At 46.4% G+C, this 25841-nt stretch overlaps 1 protein-coding gene across 4 annotated transcripts in view; it reads left to right on the top strand.

Moving 5' to 3' along the window:
• The first annotated feature begins 4124 nt into the window (after positions 1-4124).
• arap2 (ArfGAP with RhoGAP domain, ankyrin repeat and PH domain 2) overlaps positions 4125-25841 on the top strand; it is a 36283-nt gene continuing 14566 nt past the window's right edge. Inside the window, exons 1-14 of one of the 4 annotated variants that reach the window (XM_077589661.1) lie at positions 4125-4363; positions 4441-4559; positions 5436-5490; positions 6191-6791; positions 10657-10914; positions 11167-11236; positions 13461-13581; positions 14951-15138; positions 17563-17669; positions 19745-19944; positions 21796-21881; positions 21947-22129; positions 23431-23605; positions 25572-25679. In XM_077589661.1, coding sequence (XP_077445787.1) covers positions 4503-4559; positions 5436-5490; positions 6191-6791; positions 10657-10914; positions 11167-11236; positions 13461-13581; positions 14951-15138; positions 17563-17669; positions 19745-19944; positions 21796-21881; positions 21947-22129; positions 23431-23605; positions 25572-25679 — 2209 coding nt within the window. In that variant the 5' untranslated portion in view covers positions 4125-4363; positions 4441-4502. Of the gene's footprint in view, positions 4364-4440; positions 4560-5325; positions 5360-5435; positions 5491-6190; positions 6792-10656; positions 10915-11166; positions 11237-13460; positions 13582-14950; positions 15139-17562; positions 17670-19744; positions 19945-21795; positions 21882-21946; positions 22130-23430; positions 23606-25571; positions 25680-25841 lie in introns of those variants that run through there. The other 3 variants (XM_077589662.1, XM_077589663.1, XM_077589664.1) reach the window with 3 other exon arrangements.

Below are 25841 nucleotides of genomic sequence, written 5' to 3'. Positions count from 1 at the left end.
CATTAGACCATTGAGTAGATGGCGAAGTTTTATCTCAGACTGTATATCTCCGATTTTCAGTCACTCACATTCGGCACACTGTCAAAAAACAGGTTAAATATGACTTCCAATTTCTCTTAGGCAAAGCGTTTGTGGTCGAATGGTTAAAGACACTGTTTGCGAATGCATTAGGCTCGGGTTCGATTCTCACTCTTGCCAACTCTTTACTACTCTGGCATTTATGTTCGTAAATGCAGCTGTGAGTGAGAATCGAACCCGGGTCGCCTGCATCGCAGGCAATGTCTTATGCCAATCGCCACCTTGGCTGGATTTCCGCCGAAATTTCACACATAGAAAAGTGATGCATAATAGCAGCCAAGAACATTGTGAAAGCAATGTCCAACATTGCCACAAGAGGGCAGCAAACACACGTCTGATCTGATCAGGCATTCTTAGCACAATAGGATGTGAGCGAAGTCTATGAATATACTACAGTGATGCACTGGTAACAAGGAATGGTTGGAAAAGCAATTGCAGAGTGTACTTCTTAAAACTGCCACAAGATGGCAGCAAAACACCATATGTCTTCAGGCACACTCATGGGACAATATGTCTATTCAGGACAATATGTGAGAGGAGTCCAGGTATTCTACATTAATACGTAGGTGGTTGGAAAAGCCATTGCAAAGTGCAATGCCTTAAAACCGCCACAAGAGGGAATGAAGTTTAACATGTCTTGTCGAGAATAAAATAGCATGTCTTCATACTCGCCTACAGTCACAACACAAAATCAAGGAACTAAGAATTTTTGTGGTTTATTACTTTATTGGAGAGGTCTCAAGATGAATATTGCACATCATTTGTATGAGGAAGTTCGGGGTGACGGTGGGGAACACATTGAAAATAAAGTTCGACCAAATACACAAGTGTCTTGTCTACTTTTGTCATGAAATAAACACAAAATAAAGTTGATTGTCATAGGATGGCAAGTGGAAGTCAGCCGTCTGCCCGTAGGAACAAGTCCAGTATGCACCAAGAGAGGACCAAACACATTAAATCTGCACCTGGCTGCGAATAAATGGATTTAAAAAAAAAACAATGAAAAGAGAACATGTTCATTAGATGGAACAGTTCATCAACTGTAAGTGTCATTAACAATGACGATAATATGAGGCGGATGAGTCCACTCACCTCATCTTGTTTCTATTGATCGAATAGTACGCTTAAAAAGACTACATTTATCTAAAATTATGCGCAGGAGACGAATTGTTTTGATCGGCTGCTGTTTACCACGACTTCCGCATTCGAGGATCTTCTTCTTTCAATAACAGGCGCTTTGCAAACAACCTTTGGGACTACAGTGCCCTCGTGTGGACTGGATGTGTAATGACGGCCCTGTTTCTCATAGACGACTATGAATGAATATTTTTTTCTCCTGCGTTAACCTCAACCCTTTTTAAACTCGAATGCGTTATTTTGTCTATTACATTTGGATCTTTTGGTCCCAGTCAATCATGGACAATAATAATTAACGACAGACGTGCGTTTTGAAAGTGCGTTGCAGTGACGTCATAAAAAGAGAGAGCAGGAAGGTGAAAGGTTAAATTAATTTATTTTCCTCCTCTAAACGTCCATGTATAGCAAGAGGAATTTTTCTCCAATATAATATACTGCCATAAATGGACGTAATTACTTCCTCTTTAAATAGTTTTTCGGAAGTGACGTAATCGCGCACAAAAAATAAATTTAACAAATAATTTAGACGCGTCCTTCAAACAGAAAAGTGACCAGCCAGGGATCGTACCCGGACCTCCCACACCGTAGTCACTTACTCTATTCATCTGACCAACGAGCAGATGCTAAGAGTTGGTCTCAGAATGTACATCTCCAATTTTCAGTCACTCACATTCGGAAGACTGTCAAAAACAGGTTAAATATGACTTCCAATTTCTCTTCGGCAAAGCGTTTGTGGTCGAACGGTTAAAGATACTGATTGAGAATGCAGTAGATTCGGGTTCGATTCTCACTCTTGGCAGCTTTTTGGCATTTATGTTCGTAAATTCAGCTGCGAGTGAGAATCGAACCCGGGTCCCCTGCATCGCAGACAATGTCTTATGCCATTCGTCACCTTAGCTGAATTTCCGCCGAAATTTCACGTCTGATCAGGCATACTTAGCACAATATGATGCGAGCGAAGTCTATGAATATACTACAGTGATGCACTGGTAACAAGGAGTTGTTTGGAAAAGCAATTGGAGAGTGTAATGCTTAAAACTGCCACAAGGCAGCAACACACCATATGTCTATACAGGCACACTCATAGGACAATATGTGAGAGGAGGTATATTGTAGTACTAGAAAACAGTATACGGAGTTGGTTGGAAAAGCCATTGCAAAGTGCCATGCCTTAAAAGCACCACAAGAGGACAGCAAGTTAGAATATGTCTATTCAGGCACACTCAGGACAATATGTGAGAGGAGTCCAGGTATATTCTACATTAATACGTAGTTGGTTGGAAAAGCCATTGCAAAGTGCAACGCTTTAAAACCGCCACAAGAGGGCATCAAGTTTAACATGTCTTGTCGAGAATAAAATAGCGTGTCTTCATACTCGCCTACAGAGTCACAACACAAAATCAAGGAACTAAGATTTTTTGTGGTTTATTACTTTATTGGAGAGGGCTCAAGATGAATATTGCACATCATTTGTATGAGGAAGTTGGGGGTGACGCTGGGGAACACATTGAAAATAAAGTTCGACCAAATACACAAGTGTCTTGTCTACTTTTGTCATAAAATAAACACAAAATAAAGGTGATTGTCATAGGATGGCAAGTGGAAGTCAGCCGTCTGCCCCTAGGAACAAGTCCAGTATGCACCAAGAGAGGACCAAACACATTACATCTGCACCTGGCTGCGAATAAATGGATAAAAAAAAAACAATGAAAAGAGAACATGTTCATTAGATGGAACAGTTCATCAACTGTAAGTGTCATTAACAATGACGATAATTTGAGGCGGATGAGTCCACTCATCTCATCTTGTTTCTATTGACCGAATAGTACGCTCAAAAAGACTACATTTATCTAAAATGATGCGCAGGAGACGAATTGTTTGGATCAGCGTCTGTTTGTTTACCACGACTTCCGCATTCGAGGATCTTCTTCTTTCAATAAAAGGCGCTTTGCAAAACTGTTGGCAATACAGTGTCCTCGTGTGGACTGGATGTGTAATGACGGCCTTGTTTCTCATAAACGACTATGTATACGACCATTGTGTTTTCCTCCAATATAAGAAGGGAATTTTCGTCTATTTATGGCAGTATATTATATTGGAGGAAGATTCCTCTTGCTATACATGGACGTATATACATATATATATATATATATATATATATATATATATATATATATATATATATATATATATATATATACATAATACATACATACATATACATTTATACATACATATATATATATATATATATATATATATATATATATATATATATATATACATAATACACACATATATTCACTACAAACACATTGATATATAATATATGATTCAGATATTTCTGAGGCCAGCAGAGAAGGCCTTGAAGGCCCTGACGGTACACCACTGGTACATCTCATGTGCGATCTAAAGTGACAGTCAATAACCACGACGTCCTTTTTTTTTAATTATTTTATAGGGAACCTATGGCTCGGGAGCCATATGTGGCTCTTTCCATGGGTGCATATGGCTCTCCACTAACCTGTGAGGTAAAATAGGTAAATCACTGGTGAGAAAGTTGAGTCCCGAACGCACTAATAGAGCGTCACTGTAGCGTTGACACTACCTCTACCACCACTTTAATCATAATTTTGTTTTTTATGACTCTTCTGCATGCATGATATCATTGATACTGATTTATTAGCAGCATAACAATGTTGTCAAGAGAATTTGGAGACTTTTTGTACTTCAAAAGTGGTGAAATGACCCAAAAATAAATCACACATGTATTTTTACTTTTCAATTCTGAGAATGGCTCTCAAAAAATAACATTAGAAAATAGGAATTGTTTATGGCTCTCTCTGTCAAAAAGGTTCCCGACCCCTGCTTTATCCTGACCTATGAAGAGGACGAAATTGAAAGACACACCGGAACTAGTAACACCAAATCCGCATTTGTTTGGCGTTCTTTTTGTTTGTCTATTATTCTTTTGGTTTGCGCTCCTCACATCATTCAATCATTTGGCAAAGTACAACACCAGCGGCGAGAAGGTCATCTTTGGTCTCCTACAAGAACGGATGTCCACCAAGAAGGATTTATTTTGCCGTTTTTATTTGAATAGAGTCGTCCATCTGCCCAAGCACAAACGCCAAAAGACACGAACAAGGTTAAACATGTCATTTTTCACTCCGTATTTCTCACAATGTGTATTATATACTTGCAAACATGGTTATTTTGACTTAGTTTGATCCTCACGGGTGTCAAGAGGACATTTGACGCACCTGCGCTCCTAATAAAGCGCGTCAATGCAGTCGAATTTTGGACCCAAAAACGCAATCAACAAAGTCTGGCTGGCTCTAGAGGTGACTGTGTGTTATTTTTCTCAAATGCAATACAACAATGTTATTAGTCCGTTTAGCAGTTGAAACAAAAACAAACAGTTTAGCGTAAAACAATAAAATAAAAACCTCAAAGCGGCCACCAGAGGGCAGCCCTGTCACGTCTGCGAAAATTGAATTGAATTGAATGCCTTTATTGTCATATTATAGTATATAATGAGATTTAAAGCTTCATCACAAACTGCACAATGAACAACAAAACAAATTAATAATCAATCAATCATAATGATGAGTAAATAAACATCAAATAAATACTAACAATAATAAATACATTTTTGATCAATAAATCAGAAGTCACATAACAAGTGGTCCACAACATAAATTAGTAGGGAAGTGGTTTGGGATTTTTTTCACAAACGCACACTCATTAATATAATAATCTTTTGAGTCATCTACCGGAACATGAAGGAACAAGTACGAAAGACGCAGTACTCTTGAGATATGTCAAAGTATTCCCTCCACGTGTCGTCCAATGTTGTTTTGTTTATGACACGTATGTATTTTTCCGTGTATTTATGGCCCAGTATTATGTTACTCGTACTCGAATGTATAACTGCTGCAGGAAAGCCAACCATTATTAGCCCGAGGCAAACATTAGCATTCCAGAAGGCGTTGTGAAAAATGTGGCCGTGGGCGGCGTGGTATGAGTGGGAGGAGGCGTGGTGGGGTTCAAGCCGGGACACGCCGATGCAAACAAACGTCATGCGATCCGCCTCACCTTGAGCTTCGAACCGGGAAGCTCACCTGGATACTCCTGGCTCCAGGTTTTCAAATACTTTGGCATGCTTAGCAAATGCGGGAATGGAGCTCTAGGGTCAAGTGGTTTGATTTTTCTTGCAGGCCAAAGTGAGGCGGCTCGGGGTCAAGGTATTTTGTCTGGAGGGAAAGAGTAGAGGTAGGTAGGGTTTTGTGTTTTTGAGTTTTCATTTGTAAACCTGAATTTAGGAGTATAATTAAATGCACAAATTGTAGGCACTGTTGCAAATGCTGGTCCGCAGGTCATTTTGGGGTGCTGGATCCAAGTTTGGGCTTGTTTTTGCAAATGTATACTGAATTATTGCCAAATACAAAATAGCAAAGTGATATTTTCAAGAACATCTTAATCAATACTAATAATAAGGAGGAGCTTCATACCTGTTAGGACCTGTTTTCGGCATTACAAATAAATCAAATGATTTTTTTGTAATTACAAAAGAGGAAATGGCCTTTCTCCCCCTTGTTTTTTTTAAAATCAATTTATTAATCAAGAAAAATCTCTCGTGCTATCAAAATATACTTTTGGGGGGATTTTGTAAGCTGGATCGTATTTGCATTTGCAAGGCTTTTGTACCTAGAGGCATTCGTAAGTAGAGGTATGACTAGTTAGATTGGATTTGTGCGCTAAATTTTCGGTCCGCTGAAGGAAATGGTGATGACATTTTCAAGTGCTGCCCTAAACCGACTCAAAGTGAGAAGGACGAAAAGGGAAGCGGCGCGCAACCCGACGGGGAAACGCGTTGCCTCAGCCGTTTCCTGCCGAGTCGTGTCGCAAAAAAGCCTCCGATCCCGTTCGCGGTCTTTTGTCCTGACCCCGCTTCTTCTGGTCTCCTCGCCAGCGCCCCGCCGGAACACCATGCTGGAATCCCCGGAGCCGAGCGGGGAGGTGGAAGAGTGGCTTTCCGGCCTCCGCCTGTCCCAGTACGCGCCCCGCTTGCGACGGGGGGGCTACCGCTCCCTGGGAGACTGCGCCCACCTGAGCGACGAGCGCCTCCGGGAGCTGTGCGTGCTCCCCACGGGCCACCGCCGCCGCATCCTTCGCGCTTTGGAGGCGCTGGCTCTCGAGGAGCCCACAATAGAGCAGAGCGACCAAAACACAGGGGGATGGTTCCAGCGCCCGCATGCCAAAGAACTCCGGCCGGCCCACGTGGAAGGGAACCGGACCTCGCCTCCCGGAGCGCCGCCGGAACAAAGTGTCCCGAGGGACATCCCGGGCTCCCGCTGGTCCTCCTCAACTCTGGAAGACTTCCCGGAGATAGAGGTTTTCCCCGAAAGGGCCAACTCTGCACCTTCTCCGGGTGAGGAACGGGGGTCCCCTCCGGGTACGGCGGACGATCCCATCTACCGGACATTGGAGCCGAAATCGAGGAAAGGACCGCGACCGACTCGCTCTTACCGGCTCAGGCACCGACCGGTGCCCGATATCCCGTCTGGAGACAGGTCAGTTTCCTGCTTTGACTAACTTGCATGTTCTCCCCGAGCCTGCGTGGCTTTTCTCTGGGTACTTTGGTTTCCTCCCACATCCCAAAAACGTACATGCTAGGCTAACTGTCGGCTAAACTGTCCTTATGTGTGAGCGGGATTAGTTGTATGTCTCCTTGTGCCCTGCGATTGGCTGGCTACCAATTCAGGTTATCCCCGAAGTCAGCTGGGATAGGGTCCAGCACCCCTTGCGAGCCTTGTACGTACGTACATGCATGTATGTATATACATACGAGTATGCGAGCATGCGAGCATGCAAGCGCCGCATTCCAAAGATTTAATGAGCAGCGCAAGTGCTTTATTTTTTTTTCAATCCAAGGTCTGAAAAGTGTTCAACACGCCGACGTTTCCACTTTATATCTTTTGTATGTACGTACGTACGTACGTATACATACATACATACATACATGCATGCATGCATGCATGCATACATACATACATGCATGCATCAGACATCATACATCATACATCATACATCATACATCATACATCATACATCATACATCATACATCATACATCATACATCATACATCATACATCATACATCATACATCATACATCATACATCATACATCATACATCATACATCATACATCATACATCATACATCATACATCATACATCATACATCATACATCATACATCATACATCATACATCATACATCATACATCATACATCATACATCATACATCATACATCATACATCATACATCATACATCATACATCATACATCATACATCATACATCATACATCATACATCATACATCATACATCATACATCATACATCATACATCATACATCATACATCATACATCATACATCATACATCATACATCATACATCATACATCATACATCATACATCATACATCATACATCATACATCATACATCATACATCATACATCATACATCATACATCATACATCATACATCATACATCATACATCATACATCATACATCATACATCATACATCATACATCATACATCATACATCATACATCATACATCATACATCATACATCATACATCATACATCATACATCATACATCATACATCATACATCATACATCATACATCATACATCATACATCATACATCATACATCATACATCATACATCATACATCATACATCATACATCATACATCATACATCATACATCATACATCATACATCATACATCATTCAACATACATCATACATCATTCAACATACATCATACATCATTCAACATACATCATACATCATTCAACATACATCATACATCATTCAACATACATCATACATCATTCAACATACATCATACATCATTCAACATACATCATACATCATTCAACATACATCATACATCATTCAACATACATCATACATCATTCAACATACATCATACATCATTCAACATACATCATACATCATTCAACATACATCATACATCATTCAACATACATCATACATCATTCAACATACATCATACATCATTCAACATACATCATACATCATTCAACATACATCATACATCATTCAACATACATCATACATCATACATCATTCAACATACATCATACATCATACATCATTCAACATACATCATACATCATACATCATTCAACATACATCATACATCATACATCATACATCATACATCATACATCATTCAACATACATCATACATCATACATCATTCAACATACATCATACATCATACATCATTCAACATACATCATACATCATTCAACATACATCATACATCATTCAACATACATCATACATCATTCAACATACATCATACATCATTCAACATACATCATTCAACATACATCATTCAACATACATCATTCAACATACATCATTCAACATACATCATTCAACATACATCATTCAACATACATCATTCAACATACATCATTCAACATACATCATACATCATTCAACATACATCATACATCATTCAACATACATCATACATCATTCAACATACATCATACATCATTCAACATACATCATACATCATTCAACATACATCATACATCATTCAACATACATCATACATCATTCAACATACATCATACATCATACATCATTCAACATACATCATACATCATACATCATTCAACATACATCATACATCATACATCATTCAACATACATCATACATCATACATCATACATCATACATCATACATCATTCAACATACATCATACATCATACATCATTCAACATACATCATACATCATACATCATTCAACATACATCATACATCATTCAACATACATCATACATCATTCAACATACATCATACATCATTCAACATACATCATACATCATTCAACATACATCATTCAACATACATCATTCAACATACATCATTCAACATACATCATTCAACATACATCATTCAACATACATCATTCAACATACATCATTCAACATACATACATACATACATGGATTTTATTTTGTGCGCTCCATATGATTTGCTGTGCGCAGAGAAGACGAGAGTAGTGCGCAATTGCGCACGCGCGCAGCTCAGAGGGAATATTACTCGTGACTAATTGCGATGACTCCATTTGGGCCTTACTGAGACCAGCTCCAGCACCCCCACGACCCTTGTACGCATGGAAAATAAATGAATAGCATTCTGGATTGGATTTGGCACACTGTTTGAAAAAGTACTGTTTTATTCAATCCTTTTCCGAACCGCTTATCCTCACAAGGCTCGCAAGGGGTGCTCAGTGTGCTCAGGGAGGTTGTCTTTCTCCCCAGACAAACAAAAAATTAGAGGAAACATTGGTCACGAGTAAGAGAATATCCGCAAATTTGGGATTTGGTCTCGAAACGACGAAGCTAGTCGCAAGCTGGAAAATCTAACGGCGAACATTCCGCCAGATTCTGACGAGACGCTTTGTGGGCGGCGGAGAAGAAGAGGAAGGAGAATAGACAGCGTCCAGACAATATTAGTCTGCAACCCCACGGGCCGCATCCTGTCACTGTGAAAGATGACACCGGCTTTTCCCGAGGACACAAAACGCCGCCCCAGGCCGTACACGCAGAATAGCGGAAAAAAAAACGGCGTCTGGGAAGATGGAAACACCTTCAGATGCTCAAACCCGCCCACGGACCAGAAGGAGAGATACAGCGGTTCTTGACTTGACCCTAATTCGGGTCCACAAGTTTGGGGAATTTTAGGTCACTTTCTGTTGGTTTTTGTTTGGCGAAGATCCAAGTGGCTTCATGCTGATTTGGGGTCATTTCCTGTCGGTTTTAGGTCTCCTAGTCACTTTTCGTCAGTTTTGGGGGATTTCCAAGTCGCTACTGAGTGATTTTGGGTCACTTTTTTGGGGGGAGGTTGCTTAATAGTGTAGCGCAGGAAGACAGAAAACCCAAAAGTTTTTCAAAGCCGCCTGACAGGAATTCAGGAACTCAGGTCTCGCTCGTCGGAGGGGGACGCGATATAAGAGTGGATATTCCCCGAGATGCGTTGCCGCCGCGCAGCGCCGCGCTTTCATCCGGGCAAACAACAGCGCCGCCCGATGAAATATTCATAGCACGTGCCGAGCGAAGGCGGCCGCGAGACGCCGTGTACCTTTCCGCGAGCCGCAGGGACCCCCGCAGACGGCCCGGCGTTGGAACGCGCCAGCCGCCAAAACAACCGCAGAGTCTGCCGCTTAGTTTGGAAAGTCCAAACACCCCGGCGGTCTTGGCGTACATCCGAACGGGAACGTAGCTTTAAACCCTAAAATGGGGCCCAATCATAGGTTCATGTGTTTTGGGGTCGGTCACAAGTCAGTCTTTCATTCTATTGTGCCCCCGCAGACGCGCAGACCCCGGCCTTCCCGGCGACCCTCACGAAGACGAGTACGCCACGGTGGAAGACTGCGGCGGCCTCGTAGAGTACGACACGGTGGGCCCGCCGGACGACTCGCCCATCATGGTGGACTGCGATCTCTACTCCCGCGAACCCCGTAGTCCGGTGGACCGCCTGGCCGATATTTCCCCCTACGCTTGCTTTTACGGCACAGCGGAACATCAGGTGCGGAAGATGGGCTGGCTGGATAAGCTTTCGCCTCAAGGGTAGGTTGGGTCAACGTCCAGTGGACATGGATTGATGTCTGGGGGGGTTGGCATGATCCAGAATCGCCCACAAGTAAATGAAATTCTCTTAAAACCAGAAGGACTGACCTGGAATTGCCCTAAAACTGAAGTGCCCCAACATAAACACCCGAATTGCTTCCTTACCAAGAGAAAGTGATTGTAGTAGAATGGTTTCTGCCAGCCCTCCCAGATTCAACCGGATCAGACTGGTGATTGCTTTTGTCCTGGCAGGAAATGCGTCTTTCAGCGGCGGTGGGTGCGCCTGAACGGCGAAAGTCTGGCATACTTCCACAGCGACAAGGTAAGGTGAACCCACACCCAACAGAAATTGGATTTCCCGTTGTCTTTGGCCCCAACCGCCTCACCCCCTTGGCACATCCCAATCAATCAAGTGCGACCTGTCTCACGGCGCCTCGTTAATCACTTGCTAACGACTGCCCTACGTGCCCACTCGTGCGAAAAACCACCCATCCGTCGCTTCGGGTAGGGGCGTAGCGTGGCGTGGCGGCGTCTGGGGTGACCCGGGAAAACGTCGCAACGCCGCCCCGAAACTTTTAACACCCACACATTCCCCCTTTGTAGTGTGAACTCCCGCGGGAGTTGTCCGCCCCAGACAGAACTAATCGCACTTAATCACCGTCGCGGCTTGAAAGGTCTCCGGCGATGTCATCATCGGGGAAAGGGGGGGGGGGGAGGTGGCGTGGGAGAGACGGCGATTCATCGGTCTCACTTATTCTCGCGTCCAATCCATCTCATCCATCGGCTCCTTTTTGACCGCTTTGGTCGAGGGAGGGGCTTCGGGGCCTGTTAGATTTAGTCCTTGGGGTCTTGGTTGGTGTGTGTGTGCACGTTTGTGTTTTTTTTGTCCAAAGCCTGGCTTCAAGGGGATGAAGCGCGCAGGATGGGCAGGGTTTTAGAATCGGGGATCAGTCTTTGCAGTGCGTCAGCCTGATGCGGCAAATCCCCCCGTCGACAGTTCCCGAGATCCCATCAGAGGTACTTTTCCATTCTCCTCCGCTCATTGGCTACCTGCGACATGTGGTAAAACTGTCCAGAATTGTCCCAAAATCAATGGAAAGGGGGCTGCAATTCCAACCTCGCCCTCCAAACAACAGCAAAACACCACTACGATCACCTTGCGCCTTAAAAGGAACAGGAAGTAGTCTGAAATCCTGACGCTTCTACCTCCCCAGAAGTTTCATTTTACAAAAAAATGGATTATTTTTATTCTCAATTGAATCTGGTAACAAGTTCAACTAATTGCAGGGAATGCGGGTATCTGCTTTCCCCTCAGAAAGCTCCCTCCGAGACCACGGGTGTGTTTTTCTCCACCGCCATTGGGTGTCCTCCTGCCTCCGTTGCAAATCTACTCCAACTTTTATTTGATTATTTCTTTCTTCTTTTTTTTCTTTTCTTTAAGGCCCGCCCCTCCACCCCGCTCCCCTCTCCGCACGGTGCCTCCATTGTTGTGTGCTTTAGCTCCAGCGCTCAGCCTTAATTGTTCGATGAAGTTTACCGGCTTGTTTTTACTTTATTTTTGCTCGGGGAGGAGGAAGAGGAGGAGGAGGAGGAGGGGCAAATACGCGGGGAAAAGGGGGCCCCGCCCCTCCGCAGCCACTGCAGTCGGGATCCGGCCGGCTTGGAGGTCGGCGTAAAATGGGAAAATGCGGAAAAGACGCTTGCTTTCTTCAGGGCCGCGCGCTTTTTTGGCCGACCTCGTCTTTTCATCGCAGACTATTTATAGATGAAACGACTCCCTTTGCCCAAACTGGAATGAAGACCTTTTAATTAGCGTTAAATCGTTCCGCCGGCTATTTTATCCAGTCGCGTTTGCACTTTTTTTTTCGTTGGTCATCTACCCAACTTAACATAACCCTAACCCTAGACCTAGACCCAGACCCAGACCCAAACCTAGACCCTTTCGCTAACCCTAATCTCCCCGATCAGGAGGTCGTCCCCAGAAGGTCATAGGTCAACCGTAGCCAGACGAAAGCCCGCCCCCCCACGTTGACACTCCCCCCTTTTCAACGAAAAAGTGTCCAACTTCCACACCGAAAAAACCGTCCAACTTCCACACCGAAAAAACAAACTCGCCCAGTGGGATTTGCCGTACTTTGGCGTGTTTTCCTCCCCGCGAGCGCGGCGGAACAAGCGAGGATGCGCCGCTTTAGAAAAAGGTGTCGTTTCCGATCGGCGTCCCAGCCTTAATGTGACAAAGAAACGCCCTTAAAATTGCGGGAAAAGCAGGCGATGTTCTCCCGAGAGCGCCGGCTCGTGAAACCAAAAATAAGAGCGCCGTTGCATTATTCATGTTTACCGTGTCGTTACCTTTGCAAAGTAGCTAAAAAAGGCCTCATTTCCGGGCCGCCTATTCCCGACCGCTCGGCTCGGCACCTGAACTAAATTCCGATTCTCTAAACGAGTTCGCCGCTCGTAGACGTCCGATCCATTCGAACAATTGATTCTGGATAACGCTATCCCAATTTCCCAGTTGTTGATTGCGCCCCGCCTCTTTTTGCGTGCAGGAAATGTACTCCAAAGGGATGATCCCGGTCACGGCCATCCGGCAGGTGCGGGCTCTCGGCGACAACAAGTTCGAGGTGGTCACCTCGCTTCGGACCTTCGTCTTCCGGGCCGAGAGAGAAGGTTAGCACGCCACCATTTTTCTCCACGGCGATTATCTGGCGGGGCGTAAAAGCCGCCTCGATCCGGGGCGGGAAAATAAGCGAGACCGGGCCAGGTAACGGATGTCGGAAAGGAACAGTCAAGCCCAGTCCTGTCAATAATGGAGGAGACCATTCATTATGGATGCCCCCCAATTCAGAGGACTTTGGGGAAGCCGTCGGAAAAAGCACCGCGCTCCAGGTCAAACCAAAGGGTGCCCACGCTAATTAAGGTCACCGCCAGACCACGGCAGCGCCGCCGGATGATTGACGGCTCATCCAGTGGCTCGGCCGAGGGGGGGTCGCCCATGAAACTTATTTATCATCCGTGTACGAGAGGGCGCTTTTGTAAATCGGCCATGTCGGAGCGCGGCACTCGGCGTTAGGGAAAACCAATCGGAAAACAGCCGCCCGCCTTTTCTCCGGTGTGGTGTTAAATGGCTCCCACAGCGGGCGGCGTCTATCTGAGTCCCCGCGGGGCACGTGTTTACTGGCGTTTACCGCCCCCCCGCCCCCGAGAGCGCGCCAGTCCGTTTGCGCTTGTTGGCCTTACGGGGACTCGAAAGCGCCCGCTACTTAACGTGAAATATTTAAACGTTCAAACGGGGACCGGCTTTAAATTTTAGGCGAGTTGCGGTGAAGGTTGTCTCGCGTGCTTAACTTTGGGAGTCCATTTGAGTTTCTCGGGCATCTCCACATGAGCGGTTTGTCCGTTTGGATAAAATCGCAGGGGCGATGCAGTTCGGTGGAATTTACTCTTAAAACAAACGGAAAAAGTACGTATACTTTTTAAAAAGCGTATCGGTACGGTATGATGCCGTTTAGGGTAACGGTAACAATATTTGCATGCTGCTTACTATAAGTAGCTTTACAAAGTATTTACCACTATTTGGCGAGCCTGGGGGGGGGGGCGCCGTCTTAATTAGCAACATCACCTCGATGGCCGTTTCCGTCGTTGGTAGCTTCAAGCTAAGGGTAACAAAGGTCTTTCAAGTCCATTACCAATTGGAATGCAAATGCGTTTTCTTGATTCGATTATCTTAGCCGCTCGCTATCTTTGCTACTGTTTTATTAAAAGAAAAAAATACGGGCGCCGGACTCCCAGACTGGATGGCAATGATTTTTCAGTTCTTTCAATTAGCTGTTGTGCCGGCTCTCATTTGCGCTGCGAAATATAGCCGCGGGCTTTTAAATCTTGCTTAAGCAGCTTTCAAGGATATTATTTTTCCAAGCAGTTGCGCTTCATCCCGTCCGACGACTTCTTCCGACTCACCGAAAGCGACGCAACTGCGGAGAGATGAAAAAAAAAAAATCTTTTGTCTGAATGTCTTTTCTTGATGGGGCGTCCGCAGGGGAGCGCGGCGAGTGGATGGCGTGCCTTCAGTCGGCGGCGAGGCCGGCCGGCCGCGGTTCCGGGACGCGCCGCCTACGCCGCCTGGCCACCAACGGCAAGCGTGGACTGCTGGAGGTGCGTGGCTACAAAGGCAGGCTTGTGGTGTCCTTGGCGGGGAGCAACATCAGGCTGTGCAAGACAGAACAGGTACGTTTCCACACCTCGACCCCGTTTGGGAAAACCTGAATCTGTCGCTGTTGACGATGAAACAATCGCATTTCATCTACTCGCAACTGTGCTGCGTTTTTGGACAAAAAACTCAATGGAACAAAAGACTAGAATTGACAGTACATTAAAAAAACGACACTTCAAATAATATAATGCGCTTATTTAGGAGTCAAGGATTGTGTATTCAATCAAATCAGACATAATTTTCATGTAAAATGAACTTTCCCATTAAATGACAATTGAGTCAAGTATGAATATGTTTCCATAAAAAGGTTTTTTCAGTAAAAGAGTAAAAGAAAACAAATGAAAGCAAGGTGTTGATTGGGGTGAAACCTGACCTAGAATTCAATTTGTAATGTCATTTTCCCATTATAAGAGAAATATGACCTCCAGCTAATAAGGAAGCCTTTTCTCCTGCTTCGTCTATTTGATTAGATTTGAAAAGTTCCTGCCATTCGCCATACAAACATTTCACGACGGTTTCACTGCCATTGACAACCAGATGTGTCACCATCTCCATATTCCGGGAGTTCCCGATACCGCGAAGTACCCGATTTGGATCTCGGTGCGCACTTGAAAGCGTCTCACTTCTCGCTTAATTCGCTCCAATCAGGTCCTCAAAAAAAGAGCTTCCAAAGAAGGGAAGCTAGCGAGTTCCCTTGATGCCATTTCTTAAAGTTCCTCGCCTCTATTTGGAGAAGTCTACGGGCGGGCGTCCGCTCTTTTGCTGTTTGCTGTTTGCCTTTCATTATTTTCTTCATTAGCGCCAGCAAACATGGTCGTTAGATTTCTCTTTCGGGTTTCCCTCCGCGTCAGCGCCTTTGCGAACGGCTGGAGAAGAAAATCCAAATTAATTGTATTATTTCGGCTGAAGATCAATCTGGCGGCGGTGGCGGCGAGGCGTGGGGGGTCGGGGTGTTGTATTTGCTCGCGAGGGGAAGTAGAGCGGCGCCCCCTTCGGAGCTCAGCGGAGTAGAGTATTTAATCTAACATGATGAACGAGCTTTTGGAAACACGGGCCTGCCGGCGGTTCCGGCTCCCGCGCCGGCTCCTGCGCCACCATCGCCCCCGTCGCCCCCGTTGCCCCCGTCGCCCCCGGACACATTTCTCACGGGTCGTAAGCTCCGTGATGGACTTGCGTTTGAGGTCATTTCAGCGTCGAGGTGAAGAGGCTTTGAAAGCGCTCGGAATAAAACGAGCGATTGCCTCGGTACGTAGACGTACCATCCATTCGGACCAATCAACGTTCCTTGGTCTGGCGCCGCCCACGGCATTGAAAGAGGCCCGTCTTCCCAATCCAAACGGATTTGACGTTAATAGGAATGAATTAATGGGAGGCAATTAAACAGAAATGATGAGATGAGCACCCCGCCAGAGCAGATGTTCACCTGTTCAGCCAAATTCAAGATGTCCGACCTCTGTGACTTTGGACCCTGTCTATTATCATATCAATTGCGATGAAAATTTGAGTCGTCTAATCTGCTAAGGTCATTTTTCTCCTGACCCCTTTGATTTAAACCCTTCTTTGGTTTCATACTGCAAGTTAGATAATATGCCTTTATTTCCATCTCCATTCATCTCGAACACAAACAAAAACGGGCGTTCGAAAGCCAATACGTTTCCGCTCAAGGTAAAAGTCAATTGTTATTGAAAGAGCCGTAACCTGAGCATATTACTGTTTTTATGCATTTTCTATGATTTTATGATATCTATTTAACATCATTTGAAGGGTTCTCTGTCGGCATAGTACCAAAAGTACCCGGTCACCCAAGAACAGGACTCACAGAGATTGAGATAAAACCATAAAAATCCTTCTGAAAAGACCCCAAAAAACCCTCAAATCATATCACGTAGACCAATACGATAGGCCGACCCAAATGTCCCATAGAAATTGGACAGCAGCTCGCTCCCGATTCCCAGAAAGTAGCGACTCCATCCTCAATATTTCTTACCGTATTGCCAGGCTTTGGATGCAGTTTAGCGTTTAAAATGTGAAGCTAGGCCGGCGTCCAACGACACAGGAGGCGACCCGATAGGTTCCGTGGACACGCGCAAGATTGCCTGTCACAAACTATTTCCAGCGTGACTCGTTCCCGGCGCCAAAAAGCCGGCGGGACTGACAATACGGCGGATGTAAATGTAGCTCCCTTTCCGTGTTTGTTAGCCGAGATGAGCCGGAATTAAATTCCCAGCCGCGAATTTAATGAGGGGGGCAGGTGATGGCGTCTTATTGGAAGGGCTTTCTAAATCTGGCCTGGTAATACGAGCCTCACACGCCGTCTGCTCGAGACCGACGCCTGATTTTCTTGGTTTTTACGCCGGCGCTAATGAAAACGTGGCATCTGCTTCAGGATTTCCGACGAGAGGAGCTCCTCACTTTTCTCTTTCTTTGTCTCGGTCAAGGACTACGTAGCGGGTCTGGCCATCTGTCAAGTGGAGCTGACGGCGGCCAGCGTGCGAAACGTGGACCGACGGGTCTTTGAACTCAACACGCCCTTCAAGAACTTTTGGTAGGTGATGATTGCTATGGTACTCGGACGATTCGCCGAAAATCGTTTCGCCGACGGACGTTTGGCCGACGGACAGTTCGCTGAACGGACGTTTCGCCGAAACGCTCGCCCCGCCCCCAGATAAGTGTGTGTACATGTTTTTCAACCTCGGCCCGCGGGCCATATACAGATAACATTCATTTAGGAATAACAAGAGCATGTACTGCCCCCCGCTGGACATATGATTAAATACAAGTACATACACTACAATGAGCTGCCAATTTTTTATATTTTTTATTTTATCCTTGCGTTTAAAGTAGTAGCCATTTGGAGATCACGCAGAACAGTACGTGACAGAAGAAATAGAGAAAATAAAGTAGTAGTAACAGTAAGTACTACTGTAATGAAATTGTGAATCCAGAAATCCTACTCCAAAAAATTTACACCAGCATAGAAAACGTTGAGATTAATCTTTGAATTAAGGTTCTCAGCAAATCTTTTTGAATATATATTTCCTAAAATAATGGGAAATTATTTGAAATTAAACTAGAAGTAAAAGTGTGTTCCATGGCATTTTCAGGTATTATTCTCTAAGTCCTCTGGTCTGTCCAAGGCACTTAGAATTTCACATAAGTCTTCTAGTGTTGTTTTTTCTCAGTGTCAGACATCAATCCCCAGCTTTGATAAATTACATTGCGTGTCCAATAGCCGTCGGCGAAACGTCTTTCGGCGAATCGTCCGGTCACGGATTGCTATCGTTTACAATTTTACAAGACCAAGCATCCTCTCAAACCGAAGACCATCAGTTAAATGAATCGCTAATGTCCAAGTTCCAAACGCCGTGGACACGCGCGACGTGTCCCTGAGGCTAACAAACCCGAATTGGGTGTCAAGTTTTCCCCGCCGTCTTTGTCCCGGGACGCAAATTGTCATTCGCGCCACTGATAAAAAGTCAGAGGCGGCGAAACAATAGAAAAAGCCAAAGTGAGTCTCCCGGCCTAAAGTGATTAGACGAGTTTGCGGCTAATCCCCACCAGGTAGCAGAAAACTCCCGGGGTGACCAATCGATCCCATTCGCTTTCAGCGTTCGCCTCATCCCAACAAATTCAGGAGCTCATTTGAATTCCGCTCTCTGTTTTTCGTGGGCGCCAAACGGCAATTAAGTCCAGGTTATTAACAAAAGCGGCGAACGACGAGACCATTACGCCGGCCTCGCGTCAACCGATCGATTGGACGCGTGGAAGACGGACGGAAGAACCGCAGAGAGTCCTACATAAATCAAGTCAATCTAGAGAAGGCGACGGGGGAAATGGGGGCGGGGGGGGGCGTCCGCCCGCCAACAAACAAGGCGCGCTTTGTGATGGTTGTATTCGAAATGGGCCATTACGGCTCAAACAAACTGCGTGCTTATTGATCGGCGGGCCCGAGGGAGCGCCAAGGTTCTGCGGTGAGCAGCCGGGGTGCCGTGTGCGGTCGCAGACGGACCCCAGTTGCTTTAAATCAGCTCTTCCTTCTTTTACAAAGACCACACGCTAATTTAGCATTTTACCCCTCAACACTGCAATGAAGGAAAAACCTCCACGACTGAAACGAACTCACTGACGACCAATCCGACAGAGCGGAGAGTTGAATTCGGAAATTCGTTACCGAGGACCGCAGGCGGCCAATCAGTTAAAAAGCTAAAGTTAAAGCCTTTGTCTTTTTTACTGGATCTAACTTTATATTCCTGCCCGTTTCTCTCGGGGAAGCGCGACAAACCCAAGGGTGGCGTGATTGCGATATTGCACTCGGCAAATGAAAACGGAGGTCGCGGCCGTGATTGAGGCTTTTCCACAATGCGGCAGATTGTCTAAATTGCTGTAATTGAGGCTCAAATGCCAAACGCAAAAAGCTTAGTTGCAGCTCTAACTTCTAATCAGACCGAAGGTGGCAATTTAGCTCTTGTCGGCTCCAAAGGATGATCATTTTCAGACGTCGGCTCCGCCCCCTCCATTTCCAGGCTCGCCTATTGCCAGGAAAAAAAACTATGAACGGACTTGCCGTCGTTTTAACCTTTGGAAATAGCGCCGTGGTCTCACGCCGTCCACCGTTTGCAGCTTCGTGGCCGAGTCGGAACGGGAGAAGCTGGAGTGGATGGAAGCGGTTCGGGAATCCATCGCCGAGACGCTGTGCGACTACGAGGTGGCCGAGAAGATCTGGTTCAACGAGGCCAACCGCACTTGCGCCGATTGTCGCGCCGGGGAGCCCGAGTGGGCGTCGCTCAACCTGGGAGTGGTCGTCTGCAAGAAGTGTGCCAGTAAGTCATGCCGCTTCCATTCACAAATCTCCCAAAACAGGACCCACAAAAAAGCCATTTCAACAGTTCCCACTTGAAACAGTTTTGCGTCTTAATTCCACCCACAATGTCTCTTAATAGAGGGACTAGCGCAGTCTAGTGTTGAAGCTGAGAAGCGCAACAGAATGTAGGCTGAATTTTAGCTTATTGCACGGGCCACATTCTACGAGCCTTTTCAATAAAAACTGGGCAGCCCAATTTGGACACCCCTGCTTTAAGCAAATCGAACCGCATATGCTACCTCGCCGGAAGTAGCATTGCAAACTCTTCATTGGTTTACATTGAATAACTGCTCGGATGAGCACGAAGTAAAAAGAGCTCCTTTTCAAATTGGCTTCAAGGTGAACTTGGAAGGAGTTGGCGTGGGTAAAAAAGCAAAAAAATCCCATTTCCCAAGCCTGTAAAAGCCAGCCCTTGAACGTTCCCATTGATTTTGGCAGTGGATCCGCGTCCCTAATTAAATGTCTTCTCTCCATCTCCGCTAAGTGGCGGTTTTTCCACGGGCTCCTCCTCCTCCTCCTCGTCCTCTTCCTCCCTCCTTATCTCCCCGTGCCCGAGAGCCACGGCTCGTAATGCGATTCCTCAGCTCACCTCGGCAAAGCCGGCGTAATTGGTAGCCATCAGATATCCGACATCCCTTCTCAAACAGCCTTAAATGATTTCATTTGCCGGGGTGTTTAATATTACATTTGCTGGACGCGCTGGGCGAGAGAGGAGCCCTCCTTGCGCGGCGCTCGCCTTGAAATTAGGCGCTCCATCTGGAATAGCCATGACTGGGCGCACTCCCAATTAGCGCTCTGATGTCACGGACAATAAGGAGAAATGCCGACAAGAGGAAGAGCCCAGAAGTAATGAGAAAGCTAATGATCGAAATCATCCCTGGCTGGCTTTCCGTCGTCTCGTTTTAACCGCCCGACTTTGATTCAGTGGCGTTTTCGTTAGCCGGCTTGCCGAAACAAAAAACCCCAAAAGTTTTTTAACTTCAACTCCGGCCCCTCCTTTGACCTCAAGCGAGTCGGACGGTTGGATCGACCAGACCGGCTAGGGCACGGGAGGAGAAACCCAAATTTGCATGGTCCTTCTAAACCAGGGGTAGGGAACCTATGGCTCGGGAGCCACATATGGCTCTTTTGATGGGTGCATATGGCTCTCCACTAACCTGTGAGGTAAACTATGGAAACTGCTGGTGAGAAAGCGCAGGAATAGGAGCGTTACGTTGGTATTATGGCATTGACACTACCCCAGCGCCTTATAATCTTTTTTTTTTCCATTACACTTTTTTGCATGGATTTTCTCATTGATACTCATTGATTAGCAACAACGTAACAATGTTGTCAAAATAATTCAGAGACTTTTTGTACTTTAAAAGTGGTGAAGTGACTAAAAAAGGCAGACATGTTCATGTATGTTGACTTTTAAATTCGGAGCATGGCTCTCAAGGATTAACATTTAAAAAATATGAATTGTTTATGGCTCTTTCCATCAAAAAGGTTCCCGACCCCTGTTCTAAACTGAAACACGGATGTTCAGGTTACACCCACTCGCAACGAAATAACACCACGGGGTCCCTTCTTGCAATAAAGCACACTGGTGTGAGAACCGAACCAGAGGGTCTCAGTATGCAGGCCGAAAATGAAGGACGCTAATAATAGTATCTCGTTTTCTGACTTTCTTACGACGACCGACTTTGTTCTGCCGATATTTCGACAAAGACGAAAGAGCAAACGGCGCCAATCTCCGTTAGCGATGAACTTCCCCGGACCCGGCTGACCGTGGGTGTTTCTCCTAACCCTAACCCTTCTTCGCCGCCAGGGCAGCACGGCTCGCTCGGGCCGAGCATCTCCAAAGTCCACAGCTTGAAGATGGACGGCGGCATCTGGAGCAACGAGCTAGTGGAGGTATGGCCCCTTTGGTTTTTGTTCTAAGATCTAAGATCAACCCCTAACATTCCCTAAGCGTGCAGCTCTTTTTGGAAGTGGGGAACCAGAAAGCCAACGCTTTCTGGAGCGCCCGCCTCCCTTTGGAGGAAGAGCTCAACGCCGGCGCTTCGGAGGAGCGCCGCGCCACTTTCGTCCGAAGGAAGTACCGCCAGAGGGAGTATCGCCGCCTCCTGGAGGGCCTCGGCGACGCGGATCAGCTCAACACAGTAAAGTGCCTTCCGAATCGTCATTTTTAGACATGCTAAACCAAAACGAAACACGTGACAGGCGTACTCGACCGCAAATTGTTTGGGAAAACAGACGCCAACTCTCTATAAGTGGTCTCGGCAGATGGGGACGGGATCAACCCACCGCAAAGGCCACGAGAACATCCTCTGCGGATAAACCGCAAGCAATGTATGTAAAAGATGAATCCGGGCGTCAGCGTTGCCAGCTAAACTGATTCAACGAGACGTCTCTTCTTAGCTGAGCGTCATATCTACTTAGCGCCGGCTGGCCCGAGCCGACTCCTCTGGGAGTTTTGCCGAGTACAAAGACTCCAGCAAAGACTCCAGCGCCCGCCCGGTCAGCTCGTATAGCGGGCGAATGTTTAAAGCATCACTTTGGAACGGGAATGGAAAGATGTACACTACAAGCCGTTCAAATCCGCCTCGTAAATTTTGTAGGGAAATTTTCGTATCAAGTTTTTTTTCATTCTGCTTTTGCCGTTAGAAACTCCTCGCCCGGCGAGTCCCGGCGGGCCGCGTGACCTCCAGAGGAAGGTGTCCGGGGACCTCTTTATATCATCACACCCGCACAAAATCCTCCAGCGACTGCAGTAATTGCTCTGACACGCAAGGTCGTTTGGCAGGGATGAGACTGAAAACGCTCGCTTGAGTTTCGCGATGTCAACACGCTTTGGCGCAAAGTGACGTCGCGGTATAAGTCGTGCTAGTTGTTACAAAATTGAGATGAAGACCAATCATAGGGAGTGTATCGTTGTGGTGTGTTTTTTTTTGGCCATTTTTTTTGCTACCGTCAAGTTGCTGGTTGAGATTCGGAACATGCGCTGCCTTGCCACGGGTCATCGTCTCCACCGCCCAATCAGTGAAGCGGATTGATGGGAAATGACAGATGCCGGCTTTTATCTGACCTTCCTCCTTGTAGCCAGGACGGATTTAACGCCAGATTTTTCTCTGTCTTGGAAAGAAACGCTCCCATCGCCGTTTGAAAGAGTTCCATTATATTTAACACTGAACCTCCACTCTGTATTTCCCCCCGAAAAGGGATTAAGGATTTAATGACTCGCTCAGGAAGCAATAAAACCTGATCTTATTTTAACTTCTCTTTTGAGATCAGCAAGCAGAACTCTGTCCTAAACTTTTACGCGGCCTCGCGGCGGCGTTTTATGGAGGCTCTGCCCTCGGGGTTTTCGACCTCGAGATGGTCCCAGGAAGACCTTTGTCGCTATTTTTGCCCTCGTCTCCAGCGGCCGTTATTAATTGCCGTGCCTTTCATGTGCGTCCAGGCCCTGTGCGCCGCCGTGGTCTCGCCCGACGTGCCTCGGACCATGGAGCTGGTCTTCAGCGGTGCAGATGTTATGTGCGCCACCGGGGACCCGACCTGCTCCACGCCGTACCTCTTGGCCCAGCGTGCTGGCCAAAGGCTGCAGATGGAGTTTCTGCATCAAAATAGGCTGTCGGGTGAGTACCCTAACTGGACCGGAATGAGTACTATTCTTACCCTCAGGACTAGTCTCGGCCTCTTGATTTCGCAAGAGGTCTGGTTTTGGTCAAGCTCCAGAACTCGGACAAAGCGAAAACATTCTTATTTTTGCGCCGTTAATTTTCCACTGGCTTTGAAAAGGACTTTTAACCGTCTTGTTGTCAGTGAAGTATACGCGAGACCTGATTATAAGAGTCTGGACTTGAAAAATTCTTCTAGTCTTGACATTGGCCCCTGCCAGTCAAAATGGCAGCCGATGAGTTAAACGAGTACAAGAAAAGTCTCCTCCAGTACATGACGCCTCGCCGTATGTGAAACCGCTAGCTCCCTGTCCCGGGGTTTTGGCTCATTTGAAGTCCACCCCCTGCAAACACGCCCCGCGGGCCTCGCCGTTACCCAAGCACCTTAGGACATTTTTCCCGGCTCATTTGCATAGGGCCCGCCTGATGTAGCGCTTGGGAAAACCTCCCGGACGGCTTCAATGATGGCGCCGATCCCTTTTGGTGAGAGGCTGCCGCTGGGGCGCATCTTTGAACGTTGCCGTTGTTTTACGATTCGTTTCCAAATGTCGCAGGTATTGACTGAGAATAGGCTCGGAATCCCCTGAAATAGATGTTGTTTTAAGCACACCTGGAATCTGTTTGGGCCCGGCGGTGCCCCCGAACACACGCCGCGACAAAAATAATGGGAGCCAAAGTCCCCGCTCGGGGGAGTTTTTAGTGTTTTTGATTGGACCGCGTAGACAGGTGGACGGGCCGGGGCTTTGTTCCTCTACGGTACCTTATCATTAGGGCTCCTCCTGCCTTACACGTGTAGCCAATTATAGCGGCATTTATTATGCGTGGCTCGATTCCTGCGCGACGTCTTCGCGGCCCCGCTGTCCTCCGCCGGCGGGCTAGCACTTGGCGGCGGTTGCCACAGGCGACCAGATGGCTAATGGAGCGCTCCATCACGCGGGCCGGGGGACGCGGCCCATCTCTTCCTCTGACCGCCGCCTCCGCACCGCCCCTTCTTTGCCTCTGCAGTCCCATCTTGAGCGAGGCCATCTTTAGTAGACCGCGGGGGCTGTTTGGAAGCTTGTTACGCCACATGCGCTGGCGTATTTACATTCCCTTAACGTGGCTGCTCGGGAAGTTGGGCCTCCATTGATGACATGCAGAACCAGATCACTTTGGTTCTGATAGGTTTATTATTAATATACTTTAATCAAACAGGGAGACATCTTTAACATACACTGGCTACAACTTGCAAGGAAAATCACTCCCAACTCGCCTTCGTTCAAGAGGATTCTGAAGAGCGGCATCCTCCTCTGTCCATTTAGTAGCGCATAATTCAAAACATCTAAGGTAATCTGATTCAAACAATTGCATAAGCTAACCGAATAACACCATTGAGGTCAAAACAACTGCAACAATAATCGCATATCAGGTATTCGATTATCGCCATCTGCTCCGGAAGTCCAAGCAATTTAAGAGTCCTTCGCAGATCTTCATTGCGAACTTGCATCTGGGTAAAGGGTCGAGGTGTATCTCCCAGTAAACAGTCCTTAGAGCCGAGGATACGGTGAGGTGTTATGTCAACAAGCTGGAGCCAGCTGTCCTGGAGGGTGACCTCGAGTTTGCCCCAGTCTCAAATTAAAGACACTTGTACAAAATTAATTAAAAATGCATACATCTATAATAGTATCCAGAATAACCCAATCTCTGTACTTGAACTGGTTTGACATGCAACTATTTTACTCCAGTTGAAACCGCTTTTACGCCCCCTTGGTAAATAGTCCCCGCTATTTTGCAAGGCTAATTCTAGTCACGTAGGAGTCGTCTTTTTGAAAAGTTCCAAATAGGTTTTCAACTCACTGGCTGGATTGATTGACCACACGGTAACTTGAACAGATTTAGTCACTTGACTTGATTATTGATGGCGATCTACTTCCTCCCTTCTCAGATTTCCCAAAGTCAGAGAGCGCTTCCCCCTCCGAAGTGCCCCCCTTCATGGACGGTTTCCTCTACATCTCCCCGGGCAGGACGCCGCCGGATCGCCGCAAAGTAGACGGTGAGTCTGCGGGGCGACCTAGTTGGGCGTCCATCCGTTCCGGTTCGGGCCAAATCTGGCCCGCTGCATCATTTTGTGTGGCCCGGGAAAGTAAATCATGAGTGCTGACTTTCTGTTTTAGGATCAAATTCAAATGAAGAGTATAGATGTATATTCAATTTC

This window comes from Stigmatopora argus, chromosome 20 (genome assembly GCF_051989625.1).
Source record: "Stigmatopora argus isolate UIUO_Sarg chromosome 20, RoL_Sarg_1.0, whole genome shotgun sequence".
NCBI classification, from domain to species: Eukaryota; Metazoa; Chordata; class Actinopteri; order Syngnathiformes; family Syngnathidae; genus Stigmatopora; species Stigmatopora argus.
The sequence above is the reverse complement of the archived record's forward strand: the minus strand, read 5'-3'. Positions and strand labels throughout refer to the sequence as shown.